A 25512-nucleotide genomic window follows, 5' to 3' on the forward strand; every position below is an offset into this window, starting at 1 on the left:
GTTCATTATTATAAATACATTAGCATTATTTTCCTATGAATATAAACGAGTGTGTTGGAAAAGTTGGATACAATTTCTGCCTATCTGACCGGTGCAAATTGCTGGATAAGTTCCACACTGTAGAAAATATACTTATAATTCAAATGTCATATTTAAAATAAAACTCGGCGCTTCACCCTTAAACCCTGACGACTAAAATTATTAAATATGGAACATGCTTTGCCTACTGATTCTCTGAATGCTCGTTGTCCAAATTTGAAAGAAAATTTATTTGTCAAAGTAATCGAATCCAAAGAATTCAAACAATTTTACTTTTCTGAAAATTATGTTATTACAATAATAAAACTAAAGAAGTTATAATAACAGACGAACAATACGTCGCAGTAGCCTACTAAGCGTAAAATAAAAATAATCGGCGCGCGTAAGTAATCGGGGCAGGGCGCAGGCCGCGGGCGGGCTGCGCGTCTATAGTTATTCTACGTCCATTATTCGTAACGCTTTTGCGTCGGAGATCATGAGTAAAACATGTTCCATGTTAAAAACATCATTGGAACTCTTTTGGAAAATACTGTATATTTTTCTAGTATTTCAACATTTTTATTGACTCCAGAACCGGTATCGTCATTAAGATATTCTCAATGGGAATTATTTTAATACATTGTTGACGTCTTAAAGGAAAAATAGGTCTTGGAGTAGGTGTATACGAGACATTTTATTCAAATCTGGGGGCGGTAAATAATTAGATTAATGATGAAAAAAGTGTGTTTTTTTGGAAATTTTTCAGTGACTATCTTATTTTATCGGGAGACAAAGCGTTAAAAGCTTACTGTTACTTGCAACATCAAAAAAACATGCAAAAAGCAAAAGTTTTCGAAAAAAGCATCGTAAATCGTGATGCGGTCGTCTGGATCGAAAAGAGTTTAGCGGAATAATATTGTTGGGAGCGTATATTTGGAAATGCTCAGACATTCGTCATTCGGTGAGCGCGGGACCTCCCATTCGTACATAAATTAGCCCCTGACATATCCACGCACAGGGTTGGCGAATTTCGCCGTCGAAAAATCGCGGAAAACTTATCTCTGTGCCCCTGCCCTGATTGAATTGATTGAATACGAAAACATAAAAATATTAGGTAAATCACCAATGATAATATATAGGTACACATCTAAAAATTATATATAACTAGAGACCGGATTATATGCAACATAAAAACCTTGAAATATACATGAAAAGTGTCAAAATATGCAAGATTAAATAATAAAAAAAATAGTAAGTTTTAGTTTTTTTAATTAACATTATTATTATTATTAATTAACAGTTATTTAACATTTTGTTACTCTTGTAAACGTTAACAATCGTTCAAAATGTTCAGTATGTAGTAAGATTATGTCTTCGATCACTCAAAATATGTTTATATATAAGTGGAAAAGGACCGTTCCACATCCACTGTGGTAACTGGGCAGTATTTGAATTTGGGTGCTATGTTAGTACTTATTGTTTCTAGCTAAAGTTCACCCGTCCCAATAAAAAAAAAACTATTAATTGGACACAAATGTTGAAAGCCTGGGTTATTGTTCAAAATGTTTTCAAACTTTTCTCTAAGTTTACGCGGAAATACCTCTGGCAACAACGTATACTACACAATATTGTAAAAAAAATAGCGAAAATATGTATCATCACTAAATTTTTGGTAAAATATGCAATAACCGGTGAGAATGGGCTAAAAAATATGCAATTGCATATAATCCGGTCTCTATGGTCACAAGAACGGTGACCATATTTGGAAGTAATCAAAAAGTTTATTTGAAAAACATATAGTGAGTGAAGCGTCGATGTGACTTAATTCTAGAAAGTACAAAATACACTGAATAAGAACGTAATCTTATACTTTATTATATAATTATCATAAAATAGAGTTTTTGCCGTAATATTATCAACTTTTCTGTATTTGATGATGGTAAATTTTGCGTACTTACGATTCTTTCATTCTATTTGCTACACTAAAACTTTAAGTTATCAAATATTATGTCAATAGGTAGGTACTTTCAATTGTTGATTTTTTAATGAAAGTGAACGAACTATTTTTATAATCCTGTATCGAGACACTTTTTCTGTTCATACTCATGACATTTAAACGCAAATAAATGGTAATAGTAACAATTTTCGATAGTATTATAATATATTTTAGAGAATATCAATTGCTACAATGTACATACAGAAATCACCGTACATGTATATATAAAGTATATTGTGCATATACGCAGTTTGTTGGCCTAAAAATAAGCAAATATAGGGTGGCTTTCAAAACCCCAAATTTAAATTTCAAAACAAAAAACAAAAGTGGAGCTAAAATAAATAACTGTCATATATAATGACTTACGTATGGTCACAATATGTAATAATTATAAGTCATTCGTTCACACCATTTGGTCGATGTCTTGCATACGATATAGGTAAGTGAATTTGACTTATTTAATGAGATTTTAACCAGTGATTTAACGGCCAGCAGAGTACGGTGCTCCAGGGTGGGCGATGGAGGTCCTAGGAAGCTAATTATAGGGTCACCATACGCGTAGGTACATATTAGTAATAAATGTGCGTTTATTTTTATAAATAAAAGTTTCCATGAAGTTTGGTGAAATTTTTAGTATTACATTTTCTAATAGACGTTAGTAGGTAAAGCATTATTTTGAGAACAACCTCATTTAGTAGTTATTCGTATAGATATTATTATAAAATGTTGAAGAAAAAAGTTCTATGATGATAGAGCCATGAAAGTGAAGCTGAAAAAATAATAGTAAGACAAATGATTAAATTGATTACAAGTGATTTCGCATTACAGTGTTACAGGCCTAGTATAAACTTATTTTGAAAATATAAAATATTTATTTAGAAGAACAATCACGAAAAATCGTAAATAAGAGTTGATATCGGGCTGCGGTTTTCATTTTATTTACAAATCAACGCATTCAGTCCTGACACCAGAGGAAAATTAATTAGTTTTTTATTTACCAATTTCCACTAACATAAAAAAGGTTGTGGAAAATTACCTCCTCTATAATACTCGTAGTTAAAATTCTTGGCTTGATATTGCTTTTTCGAATATTTTAGGCGTTCCAAATATTTGAGAACTGATTTCAGTACACAAAAAAAATTCAAGTAAGTATGCCAAAAGAAGATTTCTGTTCATTGGTACGCTAGTGAACAGAGCATTTGAAGAATAAAAGTGCTATTATAAACACATGAGAGAAACTTCTGAGTTTTCCGAAAGTAATTTTATTTCATTATGTATTTTTCGTAAATAAATAAATACAGATGAATGCGATTAAATAAGGAACTGTACCTACATTGCAATAAGGGTGCATATTAAAAATTGACTGCCATATATTATCAGCATCATTTACTTATTTTGCTAACGTGTTCATATGTTCTCTCTTGCATATTTCCACACAAATTAGGTAGGTTGTTATATTATTGTATGATATAAACAAAATGAATTCTACCTCAAATGAAATAAAGGTAGGTGCACGATATAAATTCGCGAACACGTCTTTGTATGTTGCATGGACAGCTGAATTATACTAATTATACTCCGATTACACGTGCATGGATTTCCTGCTGACATATTATCGTGCAAATTGGAAGATTGCATGCATGTATCAAAAACATTCAGGAGCTTCTGAATTTTCACGCAATAGTTAATGGTACTTGCATGGCGACGCGCATGCGCAGTACAACGATAGTGGCGAACCTGCGGAAGAAATACGAAATACACCGCAAAGAATATTTTCACGTCTACTGATTATCTACGAACTTCAGCGAACCTGTCCGAACATGTACGAACCTGTCGAATCTGTCAAATAGCACAACATGGCGTCTCGCTAATGCTTGAAGAATGAGATTGGAGAGACAGTCAGCACTTTTACGTGATTATCGCGATAGTTTAAAGTGCAAACTATTAGTGCAACTAAATCCCTGCACGTGTACAGGCGCTATTTGTACAGGTCAACGTTTATAATATTATTGATTCCCATGCTAGATACTTAGTAATATTTAAAAAAATATATATATATATATATAAGTAGGTATATAAGTAACAAGTATTCAACGAGTGTTTCCCTGCTCCAACAATATTTAATATTGAAAGTATCTTGAAATCTCGCAAAATAGTATCTCTTCATGTTAAATATTTTCAAAACGATCCCGTTTTGTTTTGAGTAGGATTAACTCTTTTTGAAAAGAAAAACTCAAATTGCGTTGCGATGGATGTTTAATTTTGACACATTCCTCACAAAGCACATTTGATTAATCTTGATGAACGAAGACATCTGTTTTTAATTATATACAGAGATATATTTTGAATTTCGCCAATTAAGTTGTAATGTTTATTGCATTTTATTCTACACAGCTCCCATAGTAATCATAGTTGAACATATTGTACGAATGTTAGAATATAGGACTATACTTGAAGCGCAAAAAAAGTATAATATACCGCCGTCATCTAATTTAGCTAGAGGCTCCAATTTTACAGTTTTATTTTCAATATATATGTTACGCCGAATGTGCGAAATTGACTATTACATGAAATGGGCAAAATTTTGCCTAAATCATGAAAAATGCAAGCCCGTTGCCTTATTCACGAATTAGGCAAAATATCTGTTAAGTGCGTGAATTCGGTAGTATTTTTCTGCCTAGTTCATGCATTGGGCAAATTAGATAGTAGCGCTACAGTGGTGTTTTTGCAACTAAACCAAATGTGTTAAATGCTCATACATTGGTCAAAATAGATGGTCGCGCTCCGGTGGTGTATTTTGCAACTAATAAAACTAACCAAATGTGTCAAATGTCATTGATTATATAAAAATATACCAATAACTACAATGACGTTCATATCCATTTACTATGCCCAAAAAAATCTAGAACTATAATATGATAACGGAAGAATTTTATTAAAAGGTATTTTCGCGATGTGATTCGTGCTTGGGTATCAATCGTGCAATGGTCGATTGTTTGTTTGCGATAGTATGATTTGATAGTTTGTTGACACTTATTAGCTACCCTCAAAATGGACATTCAGTTGAATTCAGAATTACAAAACCTAACCTAACCTAACCTAACCTAACCTAATAATAATATTATATTATGTCCAATTATAACTAATAAAACCATCCGTATTAAATTTACTTTTTCTACTGTCATGTTGACAGTATAAGAATTTCATACCCTGGACAATTCACGCAGTTGGCAGATAATTTACCTAATTCATGAATAAGGAAACGGGCTTGACTATTACATGAATTAGGCAAAATTTTTCCCATTTCATGTAATGGTGAATTTCGCACATTCGGCGTAACATATACAAATTACTTTCACAATCACATTAAATTCAAAGTAAGCATTAAGTAGGTACCTATATTGAGCTATAACTTGAGGGACACATTTTAACGTATTACGAATACAGTAGGTAGGTACTTGTTGTCGGTTTATAGTGCGACTAAATTGTTTGCCAAACATCAATAAAGTAATATTCTGTTCGTTGGCGCATTAAAAGATGGTCATCACCGGCGACCCGTTTTGACATTTCGTTTCAATGACGTACCTACTATTTTTTAAGTTTTTTTTAAAAACCTAATAAATTAAAGTTTCTTTTTTAGTAAATTTAAAACAGTAGAAATGCTTTTGACTTTATGAAATTTTATATATACCTATGATGCGGGTGATATTGTGTGGCGTTGCTTATTATTGAATCTGCAATGCGAAATGACGTACAGCTAATTTAAACAACAGTCTTATTTACAATCTATCAGATTCCTTGTCATAAAATTAGGTTCCGCCTATACATGTTAGGTTTTTTTCAGCGTTTTTATGAAAAACTAATAGTATTTCTTTTTATTAACACACATCGTCTGTAAGCTAACTACAGCTTTCTTAGAAATATATTATGGTCTTATATTAAAGACCGTGCAACTTATGCGGGTCGTATAGTACAGAGATAAAATTCATGTCTAAATAAAACACAGTTCTTGTCGGTTTACAGGTAGCCAGCGGCAAACAAATTTTAAAAATAGCCAATATACTGGATTATTTGTTAGGTTAGGTTTAAATTGGAACATTTTTGTCTGCAATGCTCCACGAACAACACGTATTTTTTTCATCTCGGTGCTATAGAGATGGCCATATAGTATACGGATGATGAAATCATTCAAGTTAGGTATCTACGTGAAGATGAGTGAGGTGGACGTTGATTTATAAATTCTTAAAATCGGATCTGTTTAGTTCATCCTCGTACTTCACGCAACTACCTATTTTATATATTTCAATTTTTTTGTTCTTTAATACTGTTTTAACAACATTTATTTATTTCCTTCTTCCCTATAACATGTTGCAAACGTCTTGAGTTTGTAATTTGTAAAGTTCTCTATTAGTAAATAAATAATTTAAATTTGACTAAGCTACAATAATTTAGCCTCGTATTTGCTACGAGCGGCCCTTATCGTAATATTGTCGATCTGGCATTTATAGGGTATACTTAACGTTTAATTGTTAAAAAAGGTGTTAAGAAACTGGTAGGTACATGGGGACGATGACAGCAGTCAGCAGCGAAAAGATGCGGAAGATGCTCCAAGCGTGCCAAACCGCTGCATTCTTTGCGGAATTGGTCCGGTGCAGTAAGATTTCCATGTCACTTCGACTATATCGTCGGCTGCATAAATTATTGCCTTTGTTCGAAAAATGTATGCCGCGTGATTTACCGCTCTTCGGATTATACAAAAAAAAAAAATCAAAATCAAAGCAAAAAGGCGGGAAACTTTGTGATATGATACATATGTCTGAAACTCTTGGACAAGGTATTTCTTGTAAGTAGTTTTTTTTATCAAAATGCATTTTGTTTCGGCTTGATTTATACGCAATAAATTAAGTCGATTTTTTTAATGAAATAGTTTTTTTAAAAAAAATATTTGGCAACATTTTCCATTGAAATTTACATGATACTCTTGCATCGTTTTGATAAATACAATAAAATTAGATTGTACGTATTTTTGAAGGATTAAAATTTAATATTATAATTATACATATATGAAAAACATGACATGAAAAAGCATAGAAATGGTATTAAAACTGTACCTGATTTAGTGCTGATAATGCGACTGGCGCGTTTGCATTAGTTGGCCATTATATATATTTAACATGATACTTAAATGTGCTAATTAATTAGTAATTATCTGGTGAGCAGTAAACAGATATATTAGTAGTATCAGAAAATTTAAAATTTGGGTGAACAGAGTGATTGAAGATACACTTGTTTTATCTAACCGACTAAAAATATAATATATTTTAATGAAGATTTGTGTTATTTATCCATTCTGCGAAATTAATTACAATCTTATCTATTCAATACCTATAAGAATTAATCGACATATAACACAAATAGTATGCGATTATAAATTCTATATAACTTACTGTTTTTAACGTTTGTAAATGAAGCGTTGTTCTCAAATGGTCCAGTATTACTATTTAATATACATATATATTATATAAGTTCATATATATATATATATATGTGTATATATGTGTTTAGTGTTAGCCAAACATTTTAAAATACTAATATTGAGCAGATTATATCGGTATTCACTTTTTATAATAATTTAGGTGATAATGTGCTTGATGTGAAATTCTCTAAATAAATAGGTAGGTAATCATGAAACCAATAGGTAGCTAGAAACGATTTATTTAGCGCATATGACCTCTGAGGGCCTCGAAACATATCAAATCAGTCATACTGTTATTAAATTTATACAAAAAAATTGTAAAAAATATGTTGGTTTTTTTCACACACTGAGTACTCTATTAAGCATAAAAAAATCATGCAAAAAAACATCAAAGGTTCATATAACACAACCACTCAAACATATACGTAGAATGGTGTCAGATTCTTCTGTCAGTGTAGGCGATTCATTTAGATGTTGGCTCGTTACTTTCAAATGACAAATGTTCCAAAGTCATTTTATCGTGGCAGCAATGCCGGAAGAATTTGTCCTTCCTCTACTTGTGTACAACAAACAGACCACTAAGTAATATTGTTATGTGGTTTCACTGTAATCTTTAACAATATTTTTTTTAGGTACCAACACGATATTAAGTAAGTATCATTCTAGAACAGGGGTATATTTTTACTAAATTGGTAGATAGAGTTTATGCTTTTTATTTAATTTCTTATCGTGAGGGCTTCCATGTAGGTACCTAAACCCGCCCTGTCAATATCCCAAATTATTAAAATGTCACGATATTTATCTGTATAATGATGATTTCTATGTAATATATGATGACCTTGATTGTTTTCTAGCATATATAGACACATAATCCGTTATTAATACTAATAATACTATAAATAAAATATTGACTTACCAACTTTTGGCAGCATCCCCTCGATTAATACGAGTGCTAGATTTTAAAAGACGTCCATTTCAAGATAGTTCTGATAATACAGAAAGCGTCAAAAGTAGGTACGCCATCTTGAAAATCTGAAGCGTTTGAGGTTAAAAACACAAGTACATTGATTTATCCTTTTGAATGGAAGCGAATTCTCGAAAGGCTCTGATTGGCAGGTTATTCAATTTGTTTTTGACGATCGTGCGAGAGTGAACTTACGCATTTTCACTTGTCCAGCAATTTCAGATGCGGCAAATTTTTGCACTAATCTAATTTTACACGTTATTTAGTTTTAACGACTCTCATAAATCACTACGAAGCGCGGCGGTTTTGCCTTTGCCGCGAGATCACGTTCGATCGTATCACTGAGATCAGCGTTCGGTGATCACCTGTAAACGATTAACCTACCCGTCCTTTAATGGATTGCAGTATTAACACATTCACTTCAACTACATGGAAAGATACTCAAAATATGCAAACACATATGCCCACCCAGAAGTTGTACGTAAAAAGCCTTTTTTAAAAACTATTTATTTAAGAATAATATATAAAATAAAAGAATAAGCGATTGTCTCAATAACATGCAGACACAGAAAGCATAATTAAAATTAAATATTAAATACAGTTATAAAAAATACATTAGAGAGAGCTATTAAAAGTGATTACAATACACATAGGTAATAAGATAAGGGAGTGAAAAATAAAATATAGGTACCTACCGAAAAATATAAAACAATATATTATATGACGGATAGTCAATATTAGAAAAAAATAAGTTGTACATTTTGGAGCAACTTAATTAAAAATTAAAAGAGGCAAGAGAACAAAACAGTTTCACTCGATCATTGTTTCGTTTCTGCAGGATAATATATGTTTAGACGAGCATTTTCTTGTTATGGCAGCAGTAAGTTCATGTATGTGTAAACGGGATATTACCCTAGTAAATTTTTCTGTTCTTTCCTTCCTGAATAACAGTTTGTAATCACACGGGCTTAGTACTAATCATTAGTATTCGCTACTCGCACTAATACTAATGCACATTACTAATTCGGCCTGTTTACAGGTGACGGTATTAATGCGAGTAGTAGTTACTAATGATTAGCACTAAGCCAGTGTGAAACAAGCCTTAATGGAACATTCTTGAAGTAAATAGAGAAATAGTAATATTGCATTGTCTAGGATTAATTTTCCATGAACCGATAAAAAGTATGTAACAAACTGTGCTAATTATGTCATAATGTGAAGCTGGTTGGAACCAGCCAAGTTTAATTTGAGAAACAGCATGCAGTTCGCCGTATCACACTATAATATCGTATATATGTACACACTATAGAAATATATGGCCATATATTAAAGACCGTTCAACCTCTTTAGGTCGTATAACACTGACATAAAATTCATGTCTAAATAAAACACGGTTCTTGTCAGTTTACACTATACAGGAAGCCAGCAGCAAACAAATTTTAAAAATAGCCAAAAGGTATACTTGATTATTTGTTAGGCTAGGTTAGGTTTTCATTATTGAATTCATGAATCTTGCCAAAATTAGCTATTAAAATTGAATTAATGTCCATAATGAATCTAATAAAATTTGAAACCGTATAGTATACGGTCATCTATTTCCGGTAAGAAAGCTCACGGCGAACTGTGCCACGGTGAAATGTTTTACGTAAAACTTACATGTAACCCTCATTTTTATAGGGTGCCGGACGAAATCCCGAAGGCCGAAATCCCGAATGCTGAAATCCCGAATGGCCGAAATCCCGAATGGTGGGAATCCTGAAGGCCGAAATCCCGAAAAATAAAAAAAATACAAACAGCAATAATTGCGCAAGCTCAACACTTATCATGAATTGCGCAATTTTTACAAGAGAGACAAAAACCATTTTTTAGAACAATTTTTTGTCGCTCTTATCTTTCGGGATTACGGCCTTCGGGATTCCGGCCATTCGGGATTTCGGCTTTCGGGATTTCGGCATTCGGGATTTCGGCCCAAACCCGTTTTTATGTATTGTGATACTGTTGAAATGTTTACTTTCCTCTAAAAATTGATTGTAATTGTAATAATTATTACCAGAATCGGATTTATATTTGAAGTGACCTTGTGCTAATACGTAATGGGAGTCCCAACTACTCAACTTATTCCGGTTTATCATTGGATTAATAAAATTTTTGTAATAGTTGATATTATTATGTATGTTTAAGTTAGTTAAGTAGTTAAGTTAAGTAGTTAGGTAGAAATATAACCTGAAATGCTTTCCTCAATGATATATTTGAGTCGCCCAGAAATTGTATGTGTTTTGTGATATGTGAACAGGGGCGGTGTTTGATATATTTGTGCATTGCAAATAATTTTCCAGTGGCATATTTTTTGCTGCAATTGATTTCACACCCACGATGGCCGCGTGGATTAAGCGCCGGTCTATAGTGTCGAGGGTCCCAGGTTCGAATCCTGGGTCTGGCAAGTTCATATATTGTTTTTCAATTTGTGCATGAGTCAGGGTATGGACCTAATAGGTTGAGCAAGTGGCTGACATCCATTTCTCGTAAAAATAAAATCTGTTAATACAAACCTCCACTCTGTGGAGGCCCATATGATCCTATTAGGATCGGACATGGTCAAAAGAAAAGAAGATTTCAATAATATTATATTTTAATGAAAGTATCTACCTTCCTACTTTTGTCGAGTTTGTCGTGGAGGCAGTTGTTTCCTCTGAGTAAATATATTTTCGTGAATCTTTTCATTATATTTTTCTGGAGTCAGGGCCCCTACCGATTCGGGATCCATAGGTTATAGCTCTTTAAGCTATATGGTAAATCTGGCCTTGCGTAATACACTCCCAAGTTTTACGATACTATTGTAAACACGGAACAGATTAATAAATATAATTCCGATAGGCTATATTCAATACAATACATTTTGGTGCAGGGTTTTGAATGTGTGAGTGTCGTACGAAAATGAAACACGCATTATGCACGTGCAATAGTGTGTGTAATACACTAATATTAAATGAGCGTCAATGCATAAACCGAGAGCAGTTGTCAGTATTCGACGTAGGTATGACGTAGTCTTGACACGTGTTTAAGTTTATCCCGGTTCTTACTTACTCGAGATCAGTTGCCTGCTTCTCCTTACCCGTTAGGTATTTCAGTTCTCATTATTTAGTTCCCTGATTGTAATTAAGATATAGTTGGGTAAGTTGGGATGTTCTTCTTTCTCTTTGTGTGGATGCCATGACTGAGGTTCGTGACCCGTGTGATTTAACCGTCAAGCAGCCTTATCCGCAATTTAGCTTTACTGGCATTTTTCTTTAATAATACAATATACATATACCCATCTATTAACCTCCATTATTTTGTTCACTCTATTTTTTAAAATTTATATTTTAACAGGGGGTTCACTTTAATAAAAAAAAATACTATTACAATTATGAACTTTATGTTAAGATTAGAAGGATTTTTTTAGATGCGTTTTTCAGACTGCTGAAAGCTTTAGAAGTCCTCTACTAGTTCAGTAAATCATGATTCATTTATAATGAGGGTGACTGCGATTTCTTTATTTTTCAATGCACATTTTTGCTACGCGCGTCTACATCGACGTGGCGGGGTCAGAATGGTGACCCTGGCTATTAAAGGATCACACATTACGCACTCAGCTGTCGTGCGAAATCGCATTAAATCTTTGCGTTTGACTGAAATTTGTTTCGATGAAATTGCGGATTCCTTTTCACCATTTAACTAAATTGTAATATATATATTCTAAATTGTAAATAATCTGCCCACGTCGTCAAATTAAGGATAACTCTAGCTTAATAAAACTAATGATTTAAATCTTAAAAAGCCTCCCACCATAATATTAAAGAAGCGATGTATACATTACTATAAAAATATAACCTTTTAGTTTTTTTATTCCTAAAACTACACTTAAACATTTCTAACAATAGGTCGGTTTCTTTATACTTCTTACATACTTATGTATTTTTATATCTATGTAAGACGTATAAGTTATTATAAATTTGATGTTAAGTGAGGTGTGATAAATATTAATTTAAAATCCAAAGCATAGTCGATATGCCAGGGTATATTGCAAATTATTAAAATATATTTTTTATTTACACGTGATTAATTTAAGCGAAAGATATTATGTTTGACGTTTCGGTGATTTCCTTCTACTTTAGTTTTATAGCAGATGGTGATTTTTAAAATTGGTCGATTCGGAGGAATCTTTGTGAGATTTGGAGGTCAGTTACCTTTATTTGATTTTAAAGTGTGGCGGTTAGTACGAAAATTTGAATACCTACTCATTTAAATAAACAAAACTACACAATTTTACACGTATATATTTAAATGAATAAAGCTGACCACATGTTGAACGTATGGATGGATTTGATTTAAAAAGTAGTGGTTCTATAACTGGAAACATTGGGTAGGTACTTTTTATTATCAGTATATATTAGGTTTATGATTTTATATGACATTTACTGTTTGTTCCCTGAACAGAGAGTGTAAATAGAACCATCTATGGACAGAAGCCGAAATCTGCAATTTAATACATTTTACTGATTCTTTACGTATGTACATTATTTAATGTATTTAAATATTATGTAATAAATGCATATGTAGGTAACAAAAACATTAAAAAGAAAAATATTTTTAACCGATAAAACATTGTTTACAGTAGGTAGTTAAAAATACAGAAGCACCTGTACGATTGGTTCGAGCTTTTAATAATATTTTTTTGTTTCTAAATGTCGTGTTGTATACGTCTTGAATTAATAATTTGTAATGTTCACTATAATAAGTAAAAATAAATAAAATTTGAATATAGTTTTCTCTTACCGTCGCGCAGTAGCCTCTTTGCTTAGTGGGATAATGTTTTGAATATATGGGTACAATGGTATCCAAAAATAGAATAACATTTATAATGAAAATTGAATGGAAAATTTGTGATAGTGAAGTGTTGTTTAATTGGTATTTTGTTCGGTGTCCTCAGTCAAATATATTGTTTGTTTAAAGCTATACCTACTTCAGCTGAGGCGTGGTCTAAATAGCTCGTGAGTACGCGACGTGCAGATGGTGCAAACGACGCTAGCAGAACAAAACATAATTTGTCATAAAAATTCAACATGAGTCCATTTAATGTTATGTTTATTATTATATTAGTAATAAAAATAGTATATTCATTGACATGTTTTCTTTTTCAAGTAAATTCGTAACGTTTTTTAGTCATCTTTATACGATTTAAGAATATATTCCTCCGACGCCATCACAAAAGAAATTTACGTGTTCCCAGCTCGACTATCGCTCTCCGATTGGCAACGAGTCTGAAATTTCGTCCCACCTATTGTTGAAAATTATTTGCTGTTTCACTAAAGTATGCTCTTAAGTTGAAGACTGACAATGGAAAATCACTGCCAGTTGTGATACTGGATAGAAGATCATAGCCAACTTGAAGTTGGACATGCCTGGTGTTGTATATCTAAATTCCAGTAGTAGTTAAAAATTGTCAATTAAAAAGTATATGTATGTAATGAATTTGGGTAAACATACCTCTTGACTTCATCCTTTTTTAAGTAAATGGATACTTGGTGCTCCTTTGGAAGAATTCCTGTCTGCTGGAAAACTAGGTCAGGTGCTACGGTAGCCATTTGTCTTAAAGGAGACGGGGAGCACTCGCTAAGGTCAAAGATATTCGAAATCAGCACCGCAGTCAAAAACCACCGAAGAATCATTCTGAAAATGACAAACAAAATATTATTATACTTACATAATAGTTTTAAGAATATATAATGTTTTGTATTAGATTAGAATGTCATAGGCATTGTCACAGATGGCTCCTAATACATTATTTTAAAGGAGTACTACATAATTATTGTCTTTTATTGTTTTAATTAATTAATTGTATAATGTTTTTTGTATTATTTAGGAAGTACTGTCCGACAACAAGAAATCGGCGATAACAAGAAGTCGCTGTAGTCGCATATAGAAGACTTCTCAGTGACGTACCTGTCATGGCGGCAACGCGTGCTAGAGACGTGTTTAAACTGCGTCCAACGCAACTGGTGCGTTGCCTATCAGGTGGCCATTAGATATAATTAGCATGTTATTTAAATATGGTAATTAAATATTAATTAAAAGGTCCGCAGTGAATGGGAATGTATCGTCTCTCATTTTAGATGCTACTCTTTTTCTTCTTTGCAATAAACCAAAAATTTACTAATAATAATCCTAACATCACACCTGATCGTTTTAGAGATATTATTATTATAAAAAGCTTCAAATTACGTAAATTGATAGATCCGTACACCACGGGAGCGTAAAATAAAATGATAAATTTGGGGGCGTTCCTCATTTGAAAACGGAAGTGTGCTTAGCTGCACAGGATGGGGATTGTTAATTCACAGTTTGAACACGTGGACAAGAAGTTCTTGTTCGACTATAGTTTTCAAATTTGGTCAAATCCACTTTTTGAAAAAAATGAGAAAATGCGATATTCCCATTCCTACTTTGTTTATTTATCAGCAATAAATCAAACCCATCAGCTCTCTGATCACCTCCATAACCTAGGTATGGCATTCAGCAAGATGGTATCTGGCTTTGCAATGACGCGATTGGCTGAAATGGATTTGATGCTGTTTGAAAATAAACCTGCTGGATTTGGTTGCTGAATTAATGATGTTTTGATGTTGAATTTGGTGTGTTCTGAAAATTTCACATGTATTGTAATTAATACTTAAAGTGTCAACGTTTTGATTGTTAACACCAAGTAACATGGTGTTTTAATTACAGAATCAAGATAATGACATACGAATAAAAGAATATATAATAATATTATGTAGATATTATATTATATATATATGATAGACTATCGCCCCTTCGAGTCAAAATCCGGCCCTGTATAGAGATAATAACATTAAAATTGGATTCAGGGAAAAACAAAAATCACATTGAACAGGGAGATAAACTGCATTTTTTTAACCAAATACCCAGAACTTTTTCATTCGATTTAATTTTTATAAATTTTGACTAATTCATATCTATGAGTATTATAGTATTTTTAACGCTTTCTATATTCACCAGCGGCCCGATTATTAAAAGTTTGCTGATCTCTGTTCTAAACGATATAATCCCACAAATAACTCATTTCCCCCTAAATGTCCTTCACGCCCTTGGCATAGCATAATATTATGTAAGTATAGAACAAAATATTTTCAGAGCTTTTATGGCTAAGATGGTTGTGCGAATTGGTGAAAAACATAAAGCTTTATCTGTAAATATTTGACTGAAGAAGAACCAAAACTGATTAAAAATTTATATAACAAATCCTTAGAATACTGTTTCCCGCAATAATATTTACCACCAACAATATAGGGTGATTTTAGCGTGGTTATGATAATTAACGTATTATTTTTAGTTTCCCTTTAGGTATTGTGCATTTACATTAGTGTTTCTTTTTGTTTTAGCCTTGTTTGCACTCCGATGGAAAGTTTTTTCTGTCACTTAGTGCAGTCGTCGTAGGGTTTGGATGTTAGTCAACTGTTTATTTGCATTTGTAATTTTCCAAAGCACATCTCTGTATTAACACTTCCATAAGTAAGTATGCATCAAGCTACATTGTTGCATTATTATTACATCATAATAATTCTGTATCTGAGAGTCAGTTTACCTTTTCCTCAGTGTAATGCACTTACGGCTGTATGGTTTTTATAATTTTGGGTTTCCGTTATAAATAGACTAAAAATGTGAATTGGCCCTGAAAGATAATATTATGACAATTTATAATATATAAATTGGGTAAGTATTTAACTTGTCGACGCGCATCAGCTATTTATTGTTTATTTTTCTATCTGGATCCCACCAGATTGCTACAAGGGCACATTGCAATACTTTAATTTTAATTTGTTTGTATTGAGGTATTATAAATGTTACAATAAGTTAGCCGTCTCTAAACAGTCACTATCTCGCTCTAAAAGTTAGCACAGCTAAGAGAGGTGCTGTTAAAACATAGCACTTATTGTAACGATTACAACTAATTTATTGTAAGAATTATAATGCCTAAATACAAAAATATAAAAAAACTACCATCGATAGCCGCCGATAGCAGTCTTGTGTATAGAATAGATGCTTTACTGCACCTAATTAAAATATAAAATTTAATTGTTGTTATCTGTGAGAGTTAAGTGATATTTTATTAATATTTTTTTGGGTCGCGAAACCGAAGTTATTCTTCTTCTTCTTCCACGGCGCTACATCCCGGGGTGGGATTTGGCCTTCTCCACAACCGCTCTCCACTCACTCCGGTTTCTCGCCACACTTCTCCAGTTACCGGGTCTTCCTATATGAAGCCAGTCCACTTCTACGGCGTCAGCCCATCTCCTTCTTGGACGGCATCTGGGTCTCTTCCGTTGGGGTAGCCACTTCGTCATGATCCTTGGCCTCTAACTTCAGGCATTCGCTCCACATGTCCCGTCCATCGTAGTCTTTGGGACTTACAGTATGTTATGATTGTTTGCTGTTCAATCAGCTCTTCCAGCTCGTGGTTCATTTTTATTCTGTAGTTCCCATTTTCCAACGTGGGTCCAAAGATTTTGCGGAGTTATTACCATAATCTAATAATTTGGATTACAGATAAAAAGGTTAAGAAACCCCGCTTTATATTAAATGTTACTGTTGATAAATAATTAATTATTTAATGATTGATTATTTGGTCCGCTTGTATTCTAGTTTCGACCTTTTTACAAGACTGAATAAAATAATGATTAGAGTATACACGTCATCACAGTGGTTTCTCACGTAATCATTGATGAATGAATAAAATTCGATAATGATTAATCATCCGAGTGAGGTCTTTCGCTAGACGCGCAGGCTAATTATAAATGGGTCAGCGTTTTGCACGCACGTTCCGCCAAGCACGTGGTCTCACCCAACCGTTTCCTCGATCATAAAAGTCAGAAATTCATATAATTCATAACGCCGAATGTGACGTCTTATTTGAGACGTGTGTAAATAATAAAATAATATGGCAGACGGCGAGCCTTGCTCTGGCACTATTATGTTGCGGTAGGTCCGGCATTTTTTATGGATCTTGTAATATAATATTTTTAATTCGTTTGTTCGCAGGCTACAACGGATATGTGAAACTATTAAGTATGGTTGTGGTGGAGTGACGTCTATGCGACATAAATACTATTTATTTTATTCAACTAAACAGAACTGCCTACTGAAATTACCATCGCTATCAAAATTTCAAATCTGTTTCAAAAATGATATACATATATATTTCATATTTGTAAGTACTTCTTTTTGCTATTGTGAGAAATAAAGTGTGTATGCTGATTGAATATACTGACTGCAGAATCTCTCAAAGATAGTCAACTGTAGGAACTTTTGGTTAAATTAGAATAGTTTGTCAAAAGACAGATAGATGTCGTCTAATTATAATGACATTTTTGATGACGTAGGTAACAGATCAGTCGACAATGTAATTTGACGAGGACAAAGCCACTAGTGAACTAATGAAATAATATGATAATTATATCATCATCATCGTCATCGTCTTCCACTAGATTTCTCCAGTGATTGTCCCTTCTTCGAGCTATGTGTCCAGCCTATTTCTATTAGAGGTTTTCAGCGAACTCTATTACATGGCAAAATGATAGGTATATTATAATATAGTAACATATAAACAAAGGCTTCGATAGGTATAGGTGATAATTGTCGCAATATACCTATCTATCTACGCCACAAATTCAATACTCACGTGTTTAAAGGCTGTAATAATCTGTACCAACGTAAATGTATCAATTTAATAAATCAGGGTATCTACCGGAAAATTATCGCAACAGATAAATTGCACTAAATTTGAATGTTTTTCATAATCAGCCCCCAAGTAAATAATTTAATAATAGACCATTGCAAAATAGTTTTTTCTACGCTGTTGAATTAAATTAAATTTCAGGTACTTATTTAAAAAATGAATAAAATTGAAGTTATATTTTTATATAATTATAATTATTAAATTTAAAAAACTTACTAGCACCATCTATTTAATTAATTTTACGTTGACATTTAATTAGTGTATGCCTATTTATCAGTAGTTGGTACTTATTATCAGGTACTATTATTAAGGCCCGTAAGTATGTATGACAAGTACTTAGGTATGCACCATGACTCCCATAACCTACCTATTTCAAAAAGTCAGTCTTCACCACTGCAGTATTAACTACATTTTCTTATCGTATTTTACACCCAATTATAATCTGAATTCGCGATATCAAATTTCATGAGTTACAAATGGCATACTTTAAACGCGTCATATTTCTATAAAAATAATAATATATTCTAAATATAGCAAGGTCAACCCAATTACACATTGATTGATTAAATAAACCGATAACAAGAGACATCAGAATTCCAAGAAAACTGTTCACTGACATAATTGACTTTATTAGGTCATAAAAGATGAAGGGACTTGTCCGAAAAAAGAACAATTTTCCCGAGAGCGATACAAAATTGGATCTAAGTATGTCTTATATTAAAAGCGTAGGATTTTTCTATGTGCAAATTTCTCGTCGGCAAAATGCGGCTCAGCAACAAACAATTTGTAGCCACAATAAATAAATCGTCTCCAAAAATAAGCCGCCCACACAAAGTAACCAGCCTTGCAAGCTTACATAGTACCTAACAAATTCAATAAAATATTCTTATACACAGTAACATGAGTTAAAGTGTTGGTATTAGCATCCCCTAATTATAATTCTTCTACATTTTTACACGATAATGCTGTTATAAGACTTATAGGTAATATAGAAATTTCAATATAAAAGGAAACATGAAGGAAAGCTCAAAAAAGCTCTCGGTCATTTTGAACGCAAAAAAAAAATAAGCGGAATTCTATTGCATATTCTAAAGATTGGAAGGACGAGCTAAAACAAAGGTAAGTGTATATATTATCAAATCGCTAGAAACACTAGAGTTCGTGAACGGACACAGCAGCCCTCAGTAATCGTGAAAAGATACTTCATGTAACTAGGACGGATGCCACCAGTGCATATAACACTCCATACCCCTGTGGCACAACCTCGAGGGTTCCATTGCCCGTGGCCGGGCCTTCCGTGCTACAAAAGCGATTTACGCGCTGCAGATCTCGCATGGCGGGAGGCACGAGAGTTGGCGATAGACCGAGGGAAGTGGCGTGACCCGTACTTGCCCTATGCCCCAATACTTACTTAAGAATTACGAGCACATATTGGGTGAATAACTTTCCCGTAAGACACAATGAGAGGTGACTTTTGAAAATATCATTCAGGCGTTCAAATGACTTGATTGGTAGGAAAACTTTCGTGAGTATTGACTTAAAATATATATTTTGTTTATAACGATAATATTCAAAATAGAGTTGAAAGTGAATTTTTTTTTTAATTTTATGGAATTCTGAAAACTCTTCATCTGTATTGAGAACATAACATGTAAGTATAAATACAATCATATAATATATAACACGTATGACGTATTTTATTATACGATACATACAAAAAACTTGAAAACTAAGACACTAAATAATTGAATGAAAAACAAACTACATGATGAGATAAAAAAATATTAGAGTAGACAAAATAATTTCATTATGGAACTAAAGAATTTCATTGGCAACATTTTCTTTTCGGATTTTATTTCATCATACTGTATTATTTTTAATACAGCAATATTAATTTTCGGGCTTGTTTATGACAGATAAATTTGGATACTGATAGACACAACACTATAAGTAGGGATTCCAATCCCGGGATCCCGAGATATTTTCGATACCTATGAATCCCGGGATTGATAAACATAATCCCGGGATTTCGGGATTGATTTTTTTATAAATTTTTATGGAAAATAAAATAAAAGCGAAAATATAACAGAAAAAAAAACTTTTAATAAAAAATAACTACATTAGAAATAAACTGAGTTTGAATGAAGTTTGATTTATACCCATGTGTAGGTTGCCGATTCATTTTATTTTTTCACATAAATTATTAAAAATGAGAAAGATTGGAACAAAACAATGCTTCGCACTTTTAACAAAGTAATTCCACCATGATATCATACTTTTTACGGCAGTTTCATATTTGGTTGATTAATTAGATTTATGAAGCGGAAAGGCCATAAGTACGCCATGATTATTTGCTTTACTATTTTAAATCTTGCTAATACATTCATTATGTCTTTACTATCAGAAACAGCAATCTCATATTAAATTCACATTATTATTTATATTACAATATTATTTACTCCATTAAACTTGTGTATGTCCAAGATTGGACGTATACAATATTAACAATAAATGTCTTAAATAGTATAAATTATACTAGATTTATTTTTGACCGATTTTATCAATGTTATTTGTAAATATAAATTTTTTATATTAACAATGGAAAAAAATGCCAATCCCGGGACCAGTCCCGGGATCCCGGGATTGTCAGATTGTAATCCCGAAATCCCGGGATCAGAATTTTGGCTCGGGATTGGATTCCCTAACTATAAGCAATATAGTTCAGATTTGACAAGACAATTATTGTTAAGTAGTTAGTTACTTTATTCAGTATAATTACTTATTTACTGTAAGTGCTATTAATTAACATATCTCATTCATTTAATAAATAAGTTCAAAATTCTACGTATAATGTAGCTTTAGCGATATTTTCCTTTCGAACCTCAATCTATAATCTGGAGTAGGTAAAACCTTTTAATTCAATCAATACGCCTCATTTATGACTGATGATAAAAATATTATTTTGAAAAAACTAATTTTATTAGGATTTTTTTCCCATAGTAATGGCAATACTGACTATTTTTCCAACGTATAGCCACATCCGGTTCCCGCCTTCACACGTTGGTAAGACTATAGTTGCTATAACAATGTTTGTTGCTGTGAGGGTGATATACGAGATGCTGTAGGTATTATTCGACATTTGGAAAATGTCGATGGGCTTTAATATTTTATGTGAGATTCTGAGAAACAATAAAAACCTTCCACCGTAAACGAGAGTAGTATATTAAATTAAATTTGATAGCGATATTGATTTCAAGGCGTTGCGTGAATTCTTACGTGAAAATGAACAGCTATTTTATGTAAAATGTTAATCTTCACATAGCACTGATAAGTATTTTTTTATTTGAAACTATCTGGAAAATAAAATTATTTTTAAACACATGTTATTCTTCAAATAATATATTTAATCGGGTACCTACATCATGGCCCCCACAAGGAGGGAGGCTGACAGGGCTCTAGCCTGGGGGCCCGGCATGGCGAGTCGATGTGTGGTGTAATTTTTAATTGTGTCATTACTTGATAACTCTTTAATTCAAGTGGATGTAAGTATTAAAAATACACTAAAGACCCTTAATTTTACCGTCAACGACATTTGGAAAACGCTACTATGGAGCGTTACATTGCGTTTAACCTTTGCGGTAGGTAGGGAGGCCCGACAAAGATCCTAGCCTTGGGGACCGCTTCAGGATGTGGGGGCCATGACCTGCATAGTTTTTATAAATCATTGAAACTTCGAAACAATGAATAATTCACAAGATCTAAGAATGTAACATTCTTTATATTGAACACACATAATAAATTTGAAAACAAGCTCATTGACGCGAATCCAGTGGTTATATTATGTTCAATTCCTGTCGGACGTCGATATTTTTCAAAAAAGATTTTTTCTAGTAGGTATTAATCTGTGGTATTTTCAAATTATGTATATTCACAATAGGTATAACCAGTTTTGATTGGAGGCATCCTTGAAATATTATATCATATCACGTCTGGTTAACTAGTTACAAATATATAGGTATTATCGTCATCTCATTACTACAACTAGATAACTCTGACGCTCATTGTTGGAAAAATGGAATTTAAACTTTACTTGATTAAGATAAATCTAGGCTATAATTACTATCTTTAACAACAATGGAAAGTGTGCTTATCTAATTGGGAACAATCAAATAATGTTCAATTGTATGAAAAAATAGAATATATATTATTATTTTCTTTAATGCATTTACGGTTTTAAAGGTATGTATCTAATATTTTCGAACACAAAATTAATACAGTTCCCATTAACTTCTGACTTACCTAGTTTTATCATTTTGTAGAGAAATAAATGTAGAATCATATTCAATAGTTATCCCTAAAACAGTGAAAATCAAGTTATCTAGTTGTAGTATTGATGTGACGATATTTATATAATAATTAGGTATATTGTAAAGATTTTCTCTTTCTGGTAGATATGTTTCTTGTATATTAACTAAACATTACATATTACATAATAATATATTCAATAAAGAATGCTACTTTGTTTAATTTTGTGTGTTATCTAATTGAATATGAACATACTTTAATTATGTATTGAGAGTATAATTGAGAGAATTTTGACATTCGAAAATTGAAACTTGTAGAAAACGCGTTTGTAGAAAATTATTAGGTTGAGTGTAGTTAGTGGCGATTCCCATGGCTTCGAGTATTAACGGAAGTAACTAAATAGCTATATTTAACATCTAATTTATTGCATGGTGAGGATGAATTTGAAATTGATCATCATGAGTAATATCCCGGCATAAATGGATTTCTTTTTTTACCTCTTATTTTGTTTACTGCGCTTCATTGGTTTAAAAATAAGGCGGGAATTAGCTTACCGATTCATAAATTATTTTTGGACATTACCGGAGAAAACGCAGGTCAGTACTGTGACTACCTATCTACCATATATATTTAAATAAAACAAAAATAACATAGGTGTTTTTAGAAAAATAAAATGGTGCGTTTTAAAGTATGTAAATATGTTCATCTTCGTCATGGTGGGGTCTCATGAAAATTATAAAAAATAATACATAAACCGACTGATTTTTCATAGAGCTAAACATGGCTCCTGTACCTCTCTTGGCATTTACCATCTCGAGCCACAAGCGACATCTATATGATTGCAATGATGACGAATATTTTCTATGAGATTGTTCGAATGTAGTCATAACGTATATGAAAAATGCTACCATAGTGATAAGAAGCAAATAAAAAAAGAACTATTCACAAATCAAACCCATTATAAGCGGCATGTCATTCGCTCAAAGCCACCGACGACTTGATTTCGGTCTATGTCACATGTATATTTTATAGAATGTGTTAACTATCCAAGTGTGCACTATTATGTTCATTAATGAATTGTTTATTATATATATTATGATCTAGTCATCACCACTGCCTTGTATAATAAAGTACCCACGTTGTCCGTGTTGTCAATTGTTGTCTAAAAAATATACCAGGAAAAAAGAGGCAAAATAAAATTTCTAGATTTCATTTTGCTCGTTGCTTTAACCAGATTTTCTTGGTAAAATTAGTGATTTTTTTCTCTAAGAAATGATTTGAATTTAAAAACTATATATAAGTATATATAGTCTTTATAACAGTGTAGTGAAACAGTGGTGTATTTGGTAATATAAGTAAAACAATCACAAACACCCAGACTTTGAGAAAATCACATAAATATATTGTGACTTCACCGGGATACGAACCCGAAACTCCCGGATGAAAGGCTATTGCCCTACGCATTGCACCATGATGTGTCCTTTTATATATCTTCTTAATTGAAAATATCCATTTAAAATCAGATGTAATACCCTTGTTATAAATTTTATGAGATGCCAATAGAAATTTTTGCTTTCAGATAAATTTGTTTGGACTGTTTTTTTATGAAAGAAAACTGGCAATTTAATTTAATTTTTAAAAAGCTTTAAAGCTTGTCGCTCGTACGAGATGTGATTTTTGGAAACTGGATGACTAGTAAATTTTCAAAAAATTGGCAAAAAAAAACACTAAGGTACATGACACAAAAATAAAGATTTTATAGCGTAGTTTAACGATTATTCATAATTCATTATAGGATAATAAGCAAAGCTGGCTCTGGTCACCGATGTCATGGCTGAGTGGTAAATTTCACGCATATGCACTTGATAGACGAGGGTTCAATCATCATTATCGCCTATCGGTACTTTTCGGGAATTCCCGATGCCAATTTATCGCCAGTTTTATTCGCTAAAACTAAATGAGGTAACTACAGATCAATGTTTGAAAAAAATGAATGAAAATCGTGCAGCCATTAGCATTTTATTCATGCATTGTCAAACCGAAAATTGCGGAAAACAATGATAACAATTTAATTGATTTAAATAAATTCTGCGTTTACTCGATGTTTTATACATTGTCAATTATATTTACTGTATGTACGAAACACGTGTTGTATTATATATTATATTTTACGTCACGAATAATGAGCGATAGATATGTTTAATTAAATTTAATGACAATTAAAGTTTTTATGAGAATTATTTTACAGGTATTTGTTCTTTGGGCTTATGTTATATATGTTTTGATTTAAAATAATGTGTTACCAATGTGAAAAATATCCCTTTCTCTCAAAAATCATAATGGTTAATAAATTAAGGAATTCATAAAAAAAAATCAGTAGGTACCTACACACTAAATATGATCAATATATTATGTTATATCGATCAATTCGCAAACGGCTAATGTGGTTATAAGCTTCAGTCAGGTAATTAATTATTTATTGATTTATGCAACATAGCGTTTTAAATTTAGACGATAGTAACAAAGAAGGTAATCGAAATATTACGAAGTTTCCAAATAACCCTACGATGGGTTCACCTACGTACATTTTTTCATTGGATCTACAATCCGCGAGTGTGGACTTTGACTACCTTTACGGTGCGACAAAAAGTCCAAACACGTAATAAAATAATTACAAGATAAAAAGAACGTTTTTAAATTTTCTGTTGAATCATATAAACTTGACTTGACTAGCGTAAACGATCAAAAAAAATGTACTTAATAATACTGAAATTTCATTTTGACATGTCATATTGATTTCCATTGTAACGCACGTATAAATTAATAATTTAGTTGCTAGGACCCAATGACATTATCAATGGACAACGCACTCAGTACAGTAGCTAGAAAGTAAACTCGCGCATAGCGACATTCGCACATGTATAGGTAGACGTCACGCAATTTCCATTATGCGATATCAC

At 32.3% G+C, this 25512-nt stretch overlaps 1 protein-coding gene across 1 annotated transcript in view; it reads right to left on the bottom strand.

The window, feature by feature from the left end:
* nord (neuron derived neurotrophic factor nord) overlaps positions 1 to 25512 on the bottom strand; it is a 67468-nt gene that overhangs the window by 37079 nt on the left and 4877 nt on the right. The window contains exon 2 of the mRNA XM_085952886.1: positions 13981 to 14163. Coding sequence (XP_085809012.1) covers positions 13981 to 14162 — 182 coding nt within the window. The 5' untranslated portion in view covers position 14163. The remainder of the gene's footprint in view (positions 1 to 13980; positions 14164 to 25512) is intronic.

Source organism: Rhyacophila brunnea, unplaced genomic scaffold (assembly GCF_057557595.1).
Source record: "Rhyacophila brunnea isolate RB1 unplaced genomic scaffold, BYU_Rbru_1.0 scaffold_3, whole genome shotgun sequence".
Classification (NCBI taxonomy): domain Eukaryota; kingdom Metazoa; phylum Arthropoda; class Insecta; order Trichoptera; family Rhyacophilidae; genus Rhyacophila; species Rhyacophila brunnea.